This window comes from Trichoderma atroviride, chromosome 3, assembly GCF_020647795.1.
Source record: "Trichoderma atroviride chromosome 3, complete sequence".
NCBI classification, from domain to species: Eukaryota; Fungi; Ascomycota; class Sordariomycetes; order Hypocreales; family Hypocreaceae; genus Trichoderma; species Trichoderma atroviride.
Window position 1 is genome coordinate 4,972,114 of NC_089402.1, and position 15,742 is coordinate 4,987,855.

At 45.1% G+C, this 15,742-nt stretch overlaps 6 protein-coding genes across 6 annotated transcripts; 2 read left to right on the forward strand and 4 right to left on the reverse strand.

Moving 5' to 3' along the window:
- Positions 1 to 1,341: 1,341 nt before the first annotated feature.
- Positions 1,342 to 2,343, reverse strand: TrAtP1_006953 (uncharacterized protein; the record flags this gene model as incomplete). The annotated part of the gene is made up of 1 exon (XM_014082248.2): positions 1,342 to 2,343. One exon carries the CDS (start codon positions 2,341 to 2,343, stop codon positions 1,342 to 1,344), a length of 1,002 nt encoding a protein of 333 aa, XP_013937723.2.
- Positions 2,344 to 2,803: 460 nt separating this feature from the next.
- TrAtP1_006954 (uncharacterized protein) lies at positions 2,804 to 3,966 on the forward strand. The gene is made up of 2 exons (XM_014082247.2): positions 2,804 to 3,552; positions 3,631 to 3,966. Exons 1-2 carry the CDS (start codon positions 3,004 to 3,006, stop codon positions 3,850 to 3,852), a joined length of 771 nt encoding a protein of 256 aa, XP_013937722.1. The 5' UTR covers positions 2,804 to 3,003; the 3' UTR covers positions 3,853 to 3,966.
- Positions 3,964 to 5,231, reverse strand: TrAtP1_006955 (uncharacterized protein). The gene is made up of 4 exons (XM_066113331.1): positions 4,740 to 5,231; positions 4,534 to 4,676; positions 4,377 to 4,476; positions 3,964 to 4,305 (listed from the first exon to the last, which is right to left on the reverse strand). Exons 1-4 carry the CDS (start codon positions 5,161 to 5,163, stop codon positions 4,073 to 4,075), a joined length of 900 nt encoding a protein of 299 aa, XP_065969417.1. The 5' UTR covers positions 5,164 to 5,231; the 3' UTR covers positions 3,964 to 4,072.
- Positions 5,232 to 6,690: 1,459 nt separating this feature from the next.
- On the reverse strand, positions 6,691 to 7,074 carry TrAtP1_006956 (uncharacterized protein; the record flags this gene model as incomplete). The annotated part of the gene is made up of 1 exon (XM_014082245.2): positions 6,691 to 7,074. One exon carries the CDS (start codon positions 7,072 to 7,074, stop codon positions 6,691 to 6,693), a length of 384 nt encoding a protein of 127 aa, XP_013937720.2.
- Positions 7,075 to 8,340: 1,266 nt separating this feature from the next.
- TrAtP1_006957 (uncharacterized protein) lies at positions 8,341 to 8,892 on the forward strand (the record flags this gene model as incomplete). The annotated part of the gene is made up of 2 exons (XM_014082244.2): positions 8,341 to 8,407; positions 8,486 to 8,892. The coding sequence occupies 2 exons, from the start codon at positions 8,341 to 8,343 to the stop codon at positions 8,890 to 8,892; spliced, it is 474 nt and encodes a 157-aa protein (XP_013937719.2).
- Positions 8,893 to 10,608: 1,716 nt separating this feature from the next.
- Positions 10,609 to 12,407, reverse strand: TrAtP1_006958 (uncharacterized protein; the record flags this gene model as incomplete). The annotated part of the gene is made up of 9 exons (XM_014082243.2): positions 10,609 to 10,618; positions 10,717 to 10,765; positions 10,820 to 10,882; positions 10,943 to 11,085; positions 11,134 to 11,315; positions 11,377 to 11,559; positions 11,614 to 11,857; positions 11,904 to 11,953; positions 12,009 to 12,407. 9 exons carry the CDS (start codon positions 12,405 to 12,407, stop codon positions 10,609 to 10,611), a joined length of 1,323 nt encoding a protein of 440 aa, XP_013937718.2.
- Between the last annotated feature and the right edge of the window lie 3,335 nt (positions 12,408 to 15,742).

Genomic DNA, 15,742 nt, shown 5'->3' on the forward strand with positions numbered 1-15,742 from the left:
GATGCGGTGAAGAGGATACGAAGGATTATGATACAATATTAGGGAGGAGCCTTATGCATAATCTATGGAAAATATCTTCCATGTCTTTTTTCTCCGATAGCACCCCTGGTCAACTTATGTCAGCTTAGGTATAGTACTTGCTTCCGACGGTATGATTTGATGTCTCGTATTGAATCGACTTGGCTTGGTTAAGCAGGCTGATGTGGAATATTGGAGATGAACTAGGAACACTCCTGCATTCAAGTTCATCAAAATACTGATATACTATCTTTACCGAACCATCTTTCTTTTTACTTCCAAGAGACAGGAAACCAGGGTTTCAATTGTAAAGCGCTTCCAAGATGTATTAGTTGGGAAAAAAAAAATTGAAGAATACTTGCAAACAACTCGTTGATTATATACAGTATATACGAAGACAAGACTAATAGACAAAGTATATTCTCCATACATGTATTGAGAGTTATAAGTCACTGTAAAACATCAACCTTTGCTATACTACCCCATCTTGCTGAGAGTTCCATGGCTTTAATACTTTACAGCTAGACGTTTTGGGAGTAGTTACAAGGATGAATGATTTACTATCTAACGTGATATACAAATTAAAGGGTTATAAATCCTTACTCCATTATCGGGCTGCATGTCACGAATATTGAAGCGTATATTCCCACGACATGATCGATATATGAGGTTGATCTACTTTATACTTCGGCGCTCTGTTTTTATATAAAAAAAGAATTGGTATATTCTCCCCTACTGCGGGAATCAAAAGCCTGAGAGACTTTATTAGCGCCTGATTCTTTTCATTGTTGAATGAGCTGTGAGTGCCTCTGAAATTGAGCTTGCCTCTGAAGAGAGACGGATGATTTGCTAATTAATTGACATAGTCAGTGATTTACAACATTGAGTCCATAGAATATGATGTGTCATTAGATCACTAGATTTAAACCCAAAACTATTTCTTTTAGAGGCAATATTGAGAAGATTTTGTAAAACACATTTCTTTCAACGGCCGGGTACAAGATCGACGTTGATATTGATCGTTTGAGGATCATATCAATGCAGATTGGTTGTTAAAATGCAAACAAGAAGCCACCTATACATGTCTCCAATCGCTATTGTGACTGGCCTTATTGTGATGCTGAGTTCACTGAGCAACAATGGAGGCTTGATCCCATCAACACATACAAGTACGCACGCACATGTCCTTGATGTCCGATGAGGCAGAGTCCATTGAGGGAGGAAGCAATGTTCAGATTGTCACGTCTACAGCACTGTATCTGATTGAAAATCACACTAGATGCATGTCAAATCTTGATGAGTTTCCAAGTCATTCAGAAGCCCTTACTCCGGCGTCAATTCAACTCCAATCCTCATAAACTCCTCCCCAAACTGCAACTTCGCCCTCCACCTCTCGGGCACACCGCCAACACCATCCCTTGCGCCCAATAGCCCTCCCGCCACGGCACCATTTGTATCCGTATCGTTGCCTACTCTTACCACGTCGACCAACACATCTTCCAAGGGCCTCTTATCCAACACCGCCGCTATCGCCAATGCCAACGTCTCCAGCACAAAGCCGCTACACGCACCCTTCATTTCGCTCAAGTCGGGACCATACCTCGCCATCCGCGCGATAGATACCGTCCTTCCAAGTCTCACAGCCTTCAGCACAGGCCCATCTTTCCTCTTCTCCAGCCTCTCCGCCAACAGTTCCCCGGCGTCAACTGCACTTTCTGGACTTGTGTCTCGTATCAAAGCCGCAACGATGTGGTTGTATACTGCACACGCAATCGTACACCGCTCGTCGTTGTGCGTAATCATGCTTATTCGCATGCTTTCCTCCACCAGCCTGTCTGGATCACTCTGGAACAGCCCCGTTGCCAGACATCGCATCAAACTACCGTTGCCTGCCTTTCCCTCCCCTGCACCGGCCTTTTCAGGATCACGCGTCTTTGAGAACTTCTGCAGTCCTACTCTTGTGGCCAATCCCACATCTCTAGGCCGCGAGCCGAGTTTCCTCCCAGGCCAATCACCCCTGAACCAGCTCAGGAAAAGCTCCCCCGCGAGGACGGCGACATCTTGCTGTGATTTGTCATGGAGCTGACGGTAAGCGAGGAGCACGGCGCGTGTCATGTCCGTATCGTCAGTGGCACGGCCAGCGGGCCAGGAGAGGAGCCCGCCGCCTACGATGTCACGGAGGCCGTTGGGATATGCGGTGCGTATCTGAGTGTGGCATTTGAACTCGAAAGTGGCGCCAAGGGAGTCGCCGGCGTGGAGGCCGAGCAGGGCGCCGACGACTTTGGATTGACGCGGGGTGAGGGGCGTAGTGGGTTCGAGGGCCATTATAACGTTGCTACAGACAGTAGATATAGGGACAGGGTCATTTGAGATTGGCTTGAGATGCAAGTTTTTGAAGGTCTGCGGGCAATATGTCTCGGCGTGGTTGTTATCAGAAGGCTGCTAGAACGTCGATATGATGGTTACAGCTTCATGTTGGTGTAAAAGACTGCATGTAATCACACACATAGCCACTGGGGCTTGCGGGTGGCCTAGGAGCAGATGGTATTTCCCGCCACTAGTCTAGCCAAGTATAATGCAAGTATTATAATATCAATATTACCTTTGTTTTTGGTCGAAAAGTATTCCATCGAAAAAAGGAAGCTTATATATAAGCACATCTTATATTTTGGAATCATAAACCCATTATATTATATCTGTGTAGTATATATATATATATATACAGTACTCTAGTTTCATCATCCAATAGACAAATGAATGTTGCATTCATGCAAGACCCAGTCTACCTAGTACTCCATACGGGTGGTATCCCTGTCTTGGTAGCGTGCATATAATACCCCAGCGCCCGTTGAGTGCCCGTGAGGTCAATTACATGTACTCTCCTCATCCAAAAGATCAGTGTGCCTTGATTTGAGAAGCTTTCTCAGCTTGGAATTACCCAATACCAGTACACATCGCTTCGCCATTGCAACGACACAGCACAAGATGCCGAAGCCACAGATGAATCAGTTCTGGATATGGACCCTAAGCTCTGTGGCAGTCCTGGCCCTCTTGATCATAACATTGCCTGTACTGCAGTCTCTGTTGACGGGCTTGCCCACCAACTTGGCGAAACCTCTCGGCGGGGGCGGGCACCAAGACGCACAGCGCACCATTTACAGCCCAAGTGATGATGCTTTACGTGGTTCCAGCGCTTCTAGAGGAAACTCAAATTTCCTCTTTGAGTTTCTCGAACGTCCTGATATCGAGTCGCTTGACAGCGCCGTTGACGGAGCATGGAGCCAGGCGATGAACACTCCTCTTGGTGGCTTCCTCCTGGTTCGACACAACGAGACGTATAGCCAAGGTTGGGGCGTGAGCATGTTCCACAGCATCCATTGCTTGGGAATACTGCGTTCTACAATGCAAAACTACTTTGGCCTTGCCCCGGAGAATGGTGGCCATGCAGCGCATGCGCATGGCCAGCGAGATAGTGCACTTTTGCACGTAGATGAGAGAAAGCATGTCGAGCACTGCTTGGGATATATCGGTCGAGTGCGTTGCCTTTCTTTTTCTCTATTCCACGATTTCAGTTTTTGAGTAATGAACATCTGCTAAGAAATTAATATATAGGCCCTGCTATGCAATGGCGACGACACCTTGGAGCCACCATTTACAAAATATGATGCTGCGGGCAACATACTCCTAAGTGGTGTTAATGGGCAGGGACACCAGCATTCTTGTCGTGACTCGACGCTGGCTTGGAAGACTGTGCTTGCGGCGGAGGAGAATCCTGTCGAATCCTTCGACTGGTCTCCGGGAGCTACAATTCGGAGTGTATTCGGGAGAAGATAGACGAATGAATCGCTTACGAGGTAACAGTAAAGAGGCGCTCTTAACAATACTGGCATTTTAGAAACGTGTACAATAAATTCTCTACAGATGCAAGCTGTAGGCATCAATATTCACAAATATATACAATAACAGCGTATCTAATCTTTATTTCACTCCAAGCAACCTCATACTGATAGTTTCTTCTCGTCTTTTGGCTTGCGCCTCACATTGTTAAGGCCAATCAGTGCCAACTATCCACTCTGTAATCTCCCGGCCTGGGAAGTAGAGTGCGATTAGAGTCCGGAGTAACCATGTGCTCCATCATCCAACCATGTAGGGTCTCGAAATCGCGGCAGGTGTGCGTCCGACTGAATTCAGGATCTGTTCCGCCGTCATCGCCAACCCAGAAGAAGGGGACCAGCCCAACGTCGGCGGTGCACATGAGTCGCTGGCGTAGACTATCTATGCAGTGGTCTAGAAAAGAAGTCACATAATTAGCATGTCAAGACTTGATGATGCGTGTTTCATCAGACGTTTCTACATACCAACATGGACAGACAGGGTTTTGTCTGGGTGCCGAAACTCGTCCGCTCCGAGCTTTCGATAGTAGTCATGATTATACCACGTCGCCTTGCGAATGAGATTCTGCGATTGATCAATTAGCCAATACTCATGAGAAAGATAAAAGAAAGAGAGCTATACCAAGCAGTGTATCTGATGAAATACTTCAACATTGGCAGGATAGCCTTTCATATAGGCTTGATCAGCGCCACCGGCAAAATGAATGTTATTTGTTGTCAAATCTGATTCGCTTGCTTGTTCCTCAGGGACGAGGATGTACCCAACTACTTGGAGGTCAGTCCAGTGATGATATACCGAAGAGATGGTAAAGGCCGTTTGATACATACAGTTGGCGCCTGCATAGTTCCACGCAGCATCGGTCTCTGGCGATGGGGGCTTACGATAGCGGCTCCCCTGGCTATAGAATGTTGAATCAAACTTGACATGTATTGTCTTGAGATTCAAGTCTCGAAGCATTGGCGTCAAGCTTGGAGGCTCTGCCACTGACTCTGTAGTTTGGCATTGTGGTCTTGCCGATGCTGTGATCCAAAACGTAAGGAGGTTGGTCGCGCATAGTAGTGCTGAGAATCCGATGATAGCCTTGTACCATCTATACCACCAATTACGTGAGTTCGTCGAAGTGGTTGAGCTGCTTGTGTCTGTGTCTGTATCTGTATCCGTACTGCTCTCTAAAAGAGCTTTCCCTAACTCTGCATCATCAATGTCTGCAAATGCCTTGCCATCACGCTCTTGTTTTTTGAACTTGTTCATGTTTTTTTTTCTCTTTGCCTCTCACTCCTCGGCTATCTCTGGCTGGGTATCCAGACTGGTGCCGAGTGTATGGCATATGTGAGTGGAATAGAGGACGGGGAGGGTACCTTTGCAGAGAGGTCTGCGGACTTGCACCTGCAGCACATAAGCAGTAGACAAAGGTGGGTTTAGAGGCCGTTTGCCTAATTCGATACGAGCCGTCCCATGAAGCTAAACTTCCTATCTGTGAGCCTGCAGGCGTGGTGGTCTTCAAACTAGCGCTGGCATCAATACGTTGGGCAAAGATCGATGGATCAACTGGTAATTTAATCCCGATTAGGCAACTGGCCGGCTTCCGGACTGGAGCTTGCAGTGCACTAGACAAAGGTTCAAAAGTCAATTGATAGCCTATTACTTGATATCTACTTTTGATAGGCAACTGCATGTCACTAGAAGCCTGTAGATTAGCACCCTCAGTGCATTAGACGAGGGGTCAAAGATAGTGTGCTTATTGTAGTACTTGAAGCGAGCCGTCCTACGGTTGAAAGTGGTAAGCAACTGATGAGCTAGCAGCCTGTTACCGTGGGGTTGAGTAAAAACACCATTGATCTGCCGGTATGGATTCAGATACGATAGGCACTTGTTACCCAAACAACCACATGGGTGTGATCACTGCAGTAGCTTGCAGTGCTAGTATCACTAGCTTACTCTGACCTGCAGAATCTTGCCAAGCAAATTGGAGCTTCTCCTCACCTACTAAGTAGTCCAGTATTGTATTGTGTAATGATGTCCGAATCAACCTACAAAATAGGCCTAGAATAAAACAACTTGTTTGGAATCGATAACCTTCACCAGGACAACATCCTTGTTCAATGAGGGCGGAGTGAGTTATTATGCAACAAAAAGGCGTCTTAGGGAATCTATTTGTCCGCTTCGTCATCATTGGCAACAAATCGCGTGATCGCTTAGAACGGGCTTCTTGACGCTATCAGAGCTTGCCTTTCGATGAACATAGAAAATAAAACAACCCCTCCATTGTGTCCTTGAAAAACTGATCATGTTGAGGCGGGGTAAGTTGTGTTTCACCCGTCGGTCCCGCTATCCAATATTTACTTGTACGTACCAGTAAGCAAAGGTGGATAGTTGAGAGAATAGCCTGCATGTATCTATCTAGCATCTACATGCATATTTACACCATGGCAGTGTTAGTGATATCAGTTCTACAGCATTGGCCAATTAGCTCGCCCAAAGAGTATTTCTACATCGATAGAAGCCAAGCTCCACTTCGTTGATTGCATCATCTCCTTCAATGTGTCCCTCCACAATCTGGTCTGCGCAGTGCTTGGAGTGATGAATGCTGATTGTTTTGTTGTCGATGTAGCGCTCCTGATTCTCCATGGCAAACATGATCTTTCGCCACTGGAACAAACAGTGTTCTGAGTGGTAAAGATGCGTGTAGACTTTGATATTGTCCCCACGCCAGAGTGCTTCCGCGTCAACCTCATTCTGGTCAACAGGTCAGAAATGTGCCCAAGAATGTTCTCAATGTCAAAGCAAAGGAGACAATGCATTACATACAACCATATCTTGTTCAAGGAACCATTTTCTATCCTCAAACACGGGATAGCGATCGCTAAGCTTCTGGTATACGCACTGCTTGGGCATCCAGCCGTAGAATAAAGGCTCCATGACACATCCGCGTCTCACAGCTTCTACGCTTGAACGTCCGCAGTGATTCCATTCTTCATCCAGAGCATTTCGAGGACCGCGTGTGACCCAAATCCAGACGCTCAGATTGGCAACAGCGGCCAAAGCAAATAGAATCGACACTGAGAGGGTGAGTTTGCTCGGCCGTTTTGCGCGCCGTACATTCGACGGAGCTCCCACTTCTTCATAGTCGATGTAGTCCCGAGTTTCGTCTTTGCTCTCCATTTTGGATATGAATGATTGTCAGAATAGCCAAGAAGAAGAAACAATAGACATTGAAGTTCAACAAAACATCAATGACAATGGCAAAGGTGTGCAAATAGAGTGCAATGGAAGGATACAGTAGGAATTTCGGGTAATTAGGTTACGTTAGGCAATGTAACAACGATAACAGATCCAAATCCAATCCTAGTACAACGGGCGTATCCCACTCCGTGTGGGGTGCAATTGTAGAAAGAGGGGTGGGCACTCAATGATATCAGAGTAGCAGGGATCGCTAGAAGATCAATACTATTGGATTCGAAGACTCCGCATAAGATAGTTCTGCGTTGTCACTTAAGCATTATACACCTGCTGGATTAAGTCAAGAACAGACCACCATTGACTGCAGGCCAGGTTTAAACCACAAGCATACTTGGTGTATACTCAACTCAAGTAGTATCGCCATGGATCTCGTTATTTAGCGGTGGGGGGGTTTCTTTTTAGCTTTATATTACTGATATATTATGCATCTTGACGTAAGTTCATCAATACTAACCTACGTGTAAGCTCGACATGCCTCCTTGTACGGTTGGAAGTCTTTGGCGAGTGACATTTTGGGAGACAAATAACCGCGGTTCATTATTCTTACAACCAATATGGGAGTAACGCTTGCATCAAACACGCGTCGGGAAATTCTTTTCCGTCGATATGATCAATGTAAACGTGGAAACAAACTCGTATTGGAGTAGTAGCCGGGGTAGGACACCACACAATTGAATACCGGCCGGTCATCAATGGTAGCGGGCATCAAGTTTCGGCCCAACGTCCACATACAGTTAACAAACAAACGCAATTATGATATGATATGCTAAAATCGTTATGATATACCTCATACCGGACTCCATCACCTTACATACCTGCCAGTTTTGGAGATGTTTGCTCTGAGGTGCACTCTAATACGCTGATTAACATAGCTACGCTTGCAATTAACGGTTAATGTTTCGAAACCTTTCTTATAAAGCTATTTTGTGGATACTGCGTCTTTTGATTAATTGGATATACGATAGACGAAGGGAGCGGGGACTGTATCTAGTGATTATTGCTTTTATAGTGTTCTGAGGAGGAGGTATGTGGATCTGGGCAGCAGTCCATCAATGTTAAAAGCTGCCCCCGTTAAATATTTCAGGGTCACATTGTATTATTTTTGACATTTCAGTTGACTCAATACTATTATTCCACGACTACCTATCAGTCAACATCCCAATAACTTACTTTTTACATCATTTCAAGATGAAGGCCACGCTCGTCCTATTTACGCTTTCCTCAGTGGCTCTTGCGGCACCAGTTGCACAAGACGGTATGAAACCATTCTATCTTCCATAGTAGCTCATATGTGTCATGAATATGTGTATACGTACTAACATCAATGCTGTAGCCAAGCGTGAACAGCTCCAGAACCTCTTCTACGTCCCTGCCGGGGCTGAGGGTGAGGCGCCAGCAAAGCGTGAGCAGCTGCAAAATCTCTTCTATGTGCCTGCTGGTGCTGAGGGCGAAACTCCGGCCAAGCGTGAACAGCTTCAAAACCTCTTTTACGTGCCCGCTGGCGCCGAAGGCGAGACTCCAGCCAAGCGCGAGCAGCTTCAAAATCTCTTTTACGTCCCTGCCGGCGCTGAAGGCGAGACTCCAGCAAAGCGTGCAAAGCGTGTAAAGCGTGAGCAGCTGCAGAATCTCTTCTATGTACCTGCCGGTGCCGAAGGCGAGACTCCAGCCAAGCGTGAGCAGCTTCAAAACCTCTTTTATGTTCCCGCTGGCGCTGAAGGCGAGACGCCAGCCAAGCAGTAAAATAAAAGCAAATTCTTTATCCATGGAAACGTCATTATAACTTAGCTTAGTCTCTATATTTAAGTAGATTTAGCTATGTTTTAAAGTTTGAAGTCACATTGGAAAAATCATGATGATATGATCAGACTCTATTCAATGGCATTGCATTTAAAGGCGAATGGAAAAGCCATATCCTAGAAGCCATGTGTTGACGTCCTGAGAGAATCCTGGTGTGACTTTTCAAGAATATCAATCACATGCAACCTCCAATCATCCCAGCTCTCCTGTGTCAAAAGGGGCGCAGGCCATGATACCGCCTTTTTAATGGAAATATCCTCAAGGTCGTCGGGGTAGAGCTGTTTTTGGATTCCTAGCCACGTTAATTCGGAATAAACGCTGTTAATGTCATAGAGATCCCGGCAGTCGTTCTCGAATATTATACGGCACATTGTCTTCCAGATTGTGAGCAACGATCCAGGCAATCTCTGACTACTCGTGCCCTCATTCTCGGATTGAATGCTGCTATGACGGCTGATTGTAAGAAACAATCTGTAACAATCCCCTTTCACAAAACAACTTTGCTTTCGAGCCTCTGAAACAGTGGTGATTTGACGAAGTTTTGGTAAGATGTCTGGTTCACCCAAAGAAACTTCCCAGCTGTTCTGCAAGCAGGCTTCATTCTGGCAAATGTATTCAATAACGTCCAGATCTAAAACAAGACGAATCGCTAGGTTCAATGGCCATTTAAATGTAGAACTGGTGTTGAGAAAGGATGCACCGTATGTAGGAAATCTGAAATGTAGTTTTCTGGTGAAGATGGCCTCGGAAAATGAGACAGCGCCTGCCCCAAAAAGAAGTTTCAAAATAGAAAGCTTCTGAGAGGCCAAGGCTGGTAATATGGCTAACTGAGTCTCCAATGTCCATTTAACAAAGTCGAAAGAAACTCGAAATCGTTCAATAATGTCAAGAAAAATTTCCAGGTCCGGTAAGCTCCCTTTATATATGGCTTCACCGCAGTTTTGAAGAATCAATGCATTGATTTCTCCGGGATCTGGCAGAGGATCGTTTATATTGCTGAGGCGTTCAATACGTGGTCGTAAAAATTTCCATAGTATCTGTAGTTCTCGCCATTCATGGCAAGAAACCAGCTTCAAAACTGACCGGAAGAGGAAATTTAAGCTCACTCCAGGTGCTGATAATAAGATGTCCATGGCATAGAATTTGGCGTAAGATTGTGCGTGTGCCCATAGTATTTTCCATCCTTGTATGAGTACTTTCTTTTCGATATTCTCTATCGCCGTTTGTAACAAGACAACATCATCTTCATCTATGGCAACTATCAAGCTGTCCAAGTTGTCGGGCGCCCAACCCAACTCAAGACCCATAAGTGAAAGGAACTTTTGAGGTAATTCTGTATCCTTTTTCAATAATGAAGATAGTATTAAGCAGCCCTGAGATATAGGGTGAAAGCCTGGAGAGTGAAATCCAACAGCTTTAAAAAGCTTTAAGAAAGCTTCAGATGTATCGGAGAACCAGTAGATCAACATCCAAATACAATGATGTTTTAGCTTCCAAAATACTCGATCAGACTTGCTTGGAAAGCAATCAGCGCATTGTTTAAGGTGTCCAACAGTGCGACTAGCCGTTAACTGGAAAGACGAAGATATATGCGTCACTGATGTGATTTGAAGTTGTTGTTTAGATCGAATTAAGGTATTGATGTCCTCGTATGCTGTATCAAAGTTGGCTGTATGGTCAAAAAGAGCATCTTTAGCACCGATACAGGTAAGTAAAATCGCAACTGAATATATCATGGACGCGTCCATGGGGCGTAGTATAAGAGACCGTCGCATAACAGATAGAGATTCAAAAATGCAACCCAAGAGCCGCTCGTCTATTTCTAGCGCATGAGTATCTCCTCAATTGTAAAGTGAATGAATGAACTAACCCTTTATCGTGGAAAGTTTTATTGGAATATGCATGCTAGGTATGCGGTATCTAAGTTCCTGTACTAGATCAGGGACACAAACATCAGCAGCTTCTTAGGTGTACATGGAAATTTTATGCTTACATTGAAGTTTGAAGACGTCTTGGCCAATAGAGCTTTGTGCGATCAAATTTAGAAATCTAGTTGTAGATTGCTCGTTTGGCATCTCGAGGATCACTATGCATTCGATTGGTAGCTTCAGCTTGTCGTCTTGGTACTCGGCAAATCTGTGAAACATTTTAGCATTAATCGTGGACTCCTTTCGATACTCTTACCCTTGAAATACTATTTGTCCATCTTGCGTTTGCCATCTCAGTTCTGGCTGATCGCCTGTGTATTGACGACTTGGAGTGAGAGCTGTAGATATAGGCAAATTCCAAATATCCAAACTGTATGTCAAAAGATCTTCCAACCGAGGCGTAACGGTTGAAAGAGTTTTTAGTTTATATATAGCACCCTATTTTGGCGGCATTATTGTTAGTAACCAAAGATAAACTTCATCCTTTCAATTCACTTGCTTGGGTTAGGCGCTGGATATGATGCGCTCGGCGATCATTTGATGCGCCCATGTGACTTCGTTGAGGGTGAATGGCGATAACATCAGTCAATATCCAGCATGCTTTTAGAATATTCGCGTATCCTTGGTTGTATATAGCCTTCTCTTCATCAACTTGAGGAGCGGTCGCTAATTGTGATTGCGCCTGCTCTCTTTAATCAGCAACGGTTGCATTAGGCAGCATATTTCAATACAGCACCTTCATAAGCCACCATTGCCCTGCTTGAAGCCAGCTATCAATGCCAATTGAGGCCCAGGGTCGATTGTCAGACTCTGCCTTTTGTAAAAATACATCTGTTAGCTCCATCAATATATCTGGATGTAATGGTGCTGTAAGCATCGGCATATCTCGCTGGGCGGGATTGGACACGATTAGTTGTCGCAGCTCGTCCAACTTTTTGTCGGTTTGCGCATTTTGTTTCTCTATACGCTCCAAAGATGAACTTCCAACAATTAGTTTACTTCATTATATTGCCAGTAATGACTTACTTTTGAGCACCTTGCAGGATGAGAGTTAGCTGAGAATTATGAAGCATTATCTGTCAATTGTTTAGTGCGCGGCGCCCAGTCGAAGTTGACAAGATGGTCTCTTACTTTGGACCGCAAGTCATTAATGTTATGGAGCTCCCGTGTATACTTCAGTCGATCCCAATAAATTCGCAGCATGCGTCGCTTTTCTTGCGCAGTAGATGAGGTTTGGAGCTCTGCATAACGCTCAGATAGTTGCTGCATCTTTTTGAGGGTTTCTTCTGAGTGCGACACGACTCGATGAACAGTGTCTATCCGAACATCCCCAGAATTGAACAAAAGCGAATCGTTGTCCTTGAGCTCTTCCAGCAGTAGCTGGATGGTGTTGTGAAAGTTTCCCAGCTCTTGATTAAGTCCGCGGAGCTCTTCGGGCGCATCTCGCGAAACCTTGTAGACTTGCGAATAAAGTTTCCAACAAAGCTCTCCCACCGCAATCAAATCGCCTATTCCGAAGCCAAAGGACATGATGATTTCCACGGCGTGAATAACATAAAGCGTCAAAGTCTCATTCGAGATGTAAAGGGAACTTAGGCATCTATGAATTACCAAATGTCGGATAGAGTGGGTCTCATATTGGGGGTCAGATGCCCAAGGGTGTTCGCTATTGGTGACTGCCGATAGGCAGATGAGATTGAGCGATTTCGGTATCCATCAGGCATAGCACAAGGCTTACCTAGGTACCTACATGTGTTTACCTACATTTGTGTACGGGCCTCGATAGATTAAGCACATATATATGTCTCAGCGGTAATTGCTTAACCCAGATGGCAAATTTGGACAGCTACCTAGGTGTATGTATAAGTAGCAATATCTTGAATAATTAGCCAGATTTTTTTATTTTACAATGGGCACTTTTATTTACTCATACATTGGGACGGGACCTTTGCATACTCTAAATCGCCAAACCGGGATGGCGACACCTAATGTAATAGGAAGTCAGGGTTTGATAAGCCAAGATACAATGCGTATTCTTTATAAACATTGGCTAGCTGCTGTTGCGTCCAATAGAGTGTTGACTTCCTAAAACCAGTTCCACGCAAGAGAAATGTTACTTCAATTGTAAGAAAAGTCAATAAAGCTAGCTAGACTGTACTCCATCCATAGCCGTTTTGGTAGTTTTTGCGAATCAGTTGCAAGGCAATCTATGGCGTCTTGAACATTTGCTCTTCCCAAACTGATACAGAAGACAAGGTGATCTTGACAATTTCCTTCTGCCCAGAAGCGTAGTCTATGGCCAAGCAATACTTCATGAACCTTGAATAGGCGTAGAGGTTGTTAGTATAATCGTGAATAGCAATCTCAACGTCAAGTGGAAGTTAAACTCAGCGAAACAGCAAAATCAATGGTCAAAGGTATTTAAATCACTACTCGAAACCGGTCAGCTCTCTGGGCTTGAATAGCTTTAGCTATGCTCGCAGTATGACCTGTCCAAGAATGCAGGGTATTTACCATCGACAGTTCAGTGGTGGTCATATATTAGCGGACTGTCTTCAGCGTGCCTTGGGTGTATCATCATTAACTCTCGAAAATCCCTACTAGGTCCACTGCACAGAGGGCATCATCAGCGCGTTTCTTAAATTCCTGGAGAAAACTTAGTGCCTCTTCATATCAGCGCGAGACCTATAGGTTTCATTAATTGGAGTACCCATCATCTATTAACGTAATTGGAAAAAGAAACGCGGCAAGGCAGTCCACAGTGCAGGTTAGTGAAGTGGCTTGTCCCGTATTCGCATGTAAGGAAAAACAGGAACATCTTTCTGAAACAGCTGCCGCATCTACAATTAAGTCACAAATTAGGACATAGTAGTGTATTAGCTCCAATGTGAAGCCCGGTGAGGCTCGATAAAAATTTGGAATCGCAAAGGCATTTGCAGACTTAGATTACCAATATAGAGTGCTCAGATTACTTATGGGGAGTGCTCATTGGCTAAAGGTAGCCGTCTGAGGCCGTGTGTTGCCTTTCTGATTCCTCCGTGGTCGGGTTCTCGCAGCGTTACGCATAATACATGTATGCTGTCTACATGTAGCTGCACTGAAAATTGCCTACTCAGCAGGTAACTCTGGGGCTTAGTATTCGGCGAAAGCGAATAATTCCACTTAGCCATCCTGACTGCTGCACGCCGTAGCACAAACAAAGGGCCACGTATCCTCTAGTTGGTCATGTATTTTCTTCCCTTTTGCAGGTACTCATTCGTTCACGGGAAACATTCCAGGCTTTTGGCGTATACGATTTTAAGTAAGCTTTTAGAAGCAGTTTGGCATGGGCAAGAGACTGAAGATATCCTTCACAGCAGCCCATTATGGAAAGTGAAACAGCCCCAATAAGTCGGGAAGTGGAGGCCTATGTAGCAAAGCCTGAAAGAGCAAGTTACGACAGCATAGGTACCCACACAGATACCTTAGGCGCCCTCGCATCATAAGCTCGAAATCACACATATACCACGTAGTAGTAATGAGATATTGCCAGTTCAAGAACAACAATATACGTGTATCTCTCTTCTATTTTGATGGAAACATCTTCTCTCCACACTGCGCTCTGGCCTGACAAATTTCAGGTCTAAGTACGTCTGCAGCTTGGATGCTATAATTGGATCCCACGAGACTAGGTATAAGACATGCCTACGAACATGTAGATTATTATACATATACGTAGTCGCAATAAAGTTGAGTTAAGCTTACTTATGGACGTGCCTATACAATGGAAACTAAAAGCCGTGTCTGCCTATCGCTGCAACGCTACAATAGACGTACCAAAGCTGTCTCAGGCGCTGGAGAAGTTGCGCAATTAAATGGCACCTCCACCTTGAGACATGTCTCGTGATCCTTTGGCAAAGTTAGCTCAGGATGTAATAGCTGGAGGAGGTGGTCTGATCTAACGCTGCAGACAAGATGGCAGTGCTCGCGTGGTCCGTGAACTGCGCCGTGAATCCAGGCCCGACTTCCGAAAGAGCTCGTGACGAGTGGCAAGGCATGCTTTGGGACGCTTCCTATCTGTGGAGCGATGTTCCGGTCGTTGGCCGAGACCCCCGTCTAAACATGTGAAACAAAGTACGCTCCGATACGATACTGTTGTATCGTTTAGTAGCATTCATAGCGTCGCATTTGCATCTCAAGGCTGGGGATCCGGGGAAGTAACTCAGCTCTAATTCCTGCAGGCACAAGAGATCAGCGTAGGAGCGGGCTAGTTGTCAATGCAAAACACTTTAAACGGGAGTAACACTGCCTACTAGGTACATGTAGTTGGCATGCTAATGCTAGGCGGTGTCTGGTGATTTTGTACAGCATCCGAGATGCACCGCTCCCCGCGTTGGAGCCATGGGGGCATACGCCTCGCTTGAATAACCCTGATCTGAGTAGTGCCTACGACTCCGTTTTCCCCAAATGATTCCTGAGTATGGGGTAAAGTACATGTACATCGATTAAGTCATAGACGCTTATGCCAAGAGCCAAGAGAAAAGGACGCAAGTTGATCTTTGCTTCCAGAGCTAGTTCTCCGTATTGGAGAATTGATAAGAGTCTTGGCGAAACCTCCACTTGGAGGACAATGAATGCTCCTAAAAGACGGTGTGGAGAGAGGCAAGAAGAGAATCAATATTCCCGTCTCATATGAGCAAACAAAACAGCTCAAGACTTTGTTATATGTGGAGTGGCTGTTGAAGAGTACCGCACGGAGCAATTACGCATCCCAAAAAGGCGAAATATTGAGCAGGGAATATGCTACGTAGGAACCTACACAGCGAGGAGGATTAAATTTTCTTGGGTACTCATATTACCGCGCAAAATTTGATGATGATTCTTGT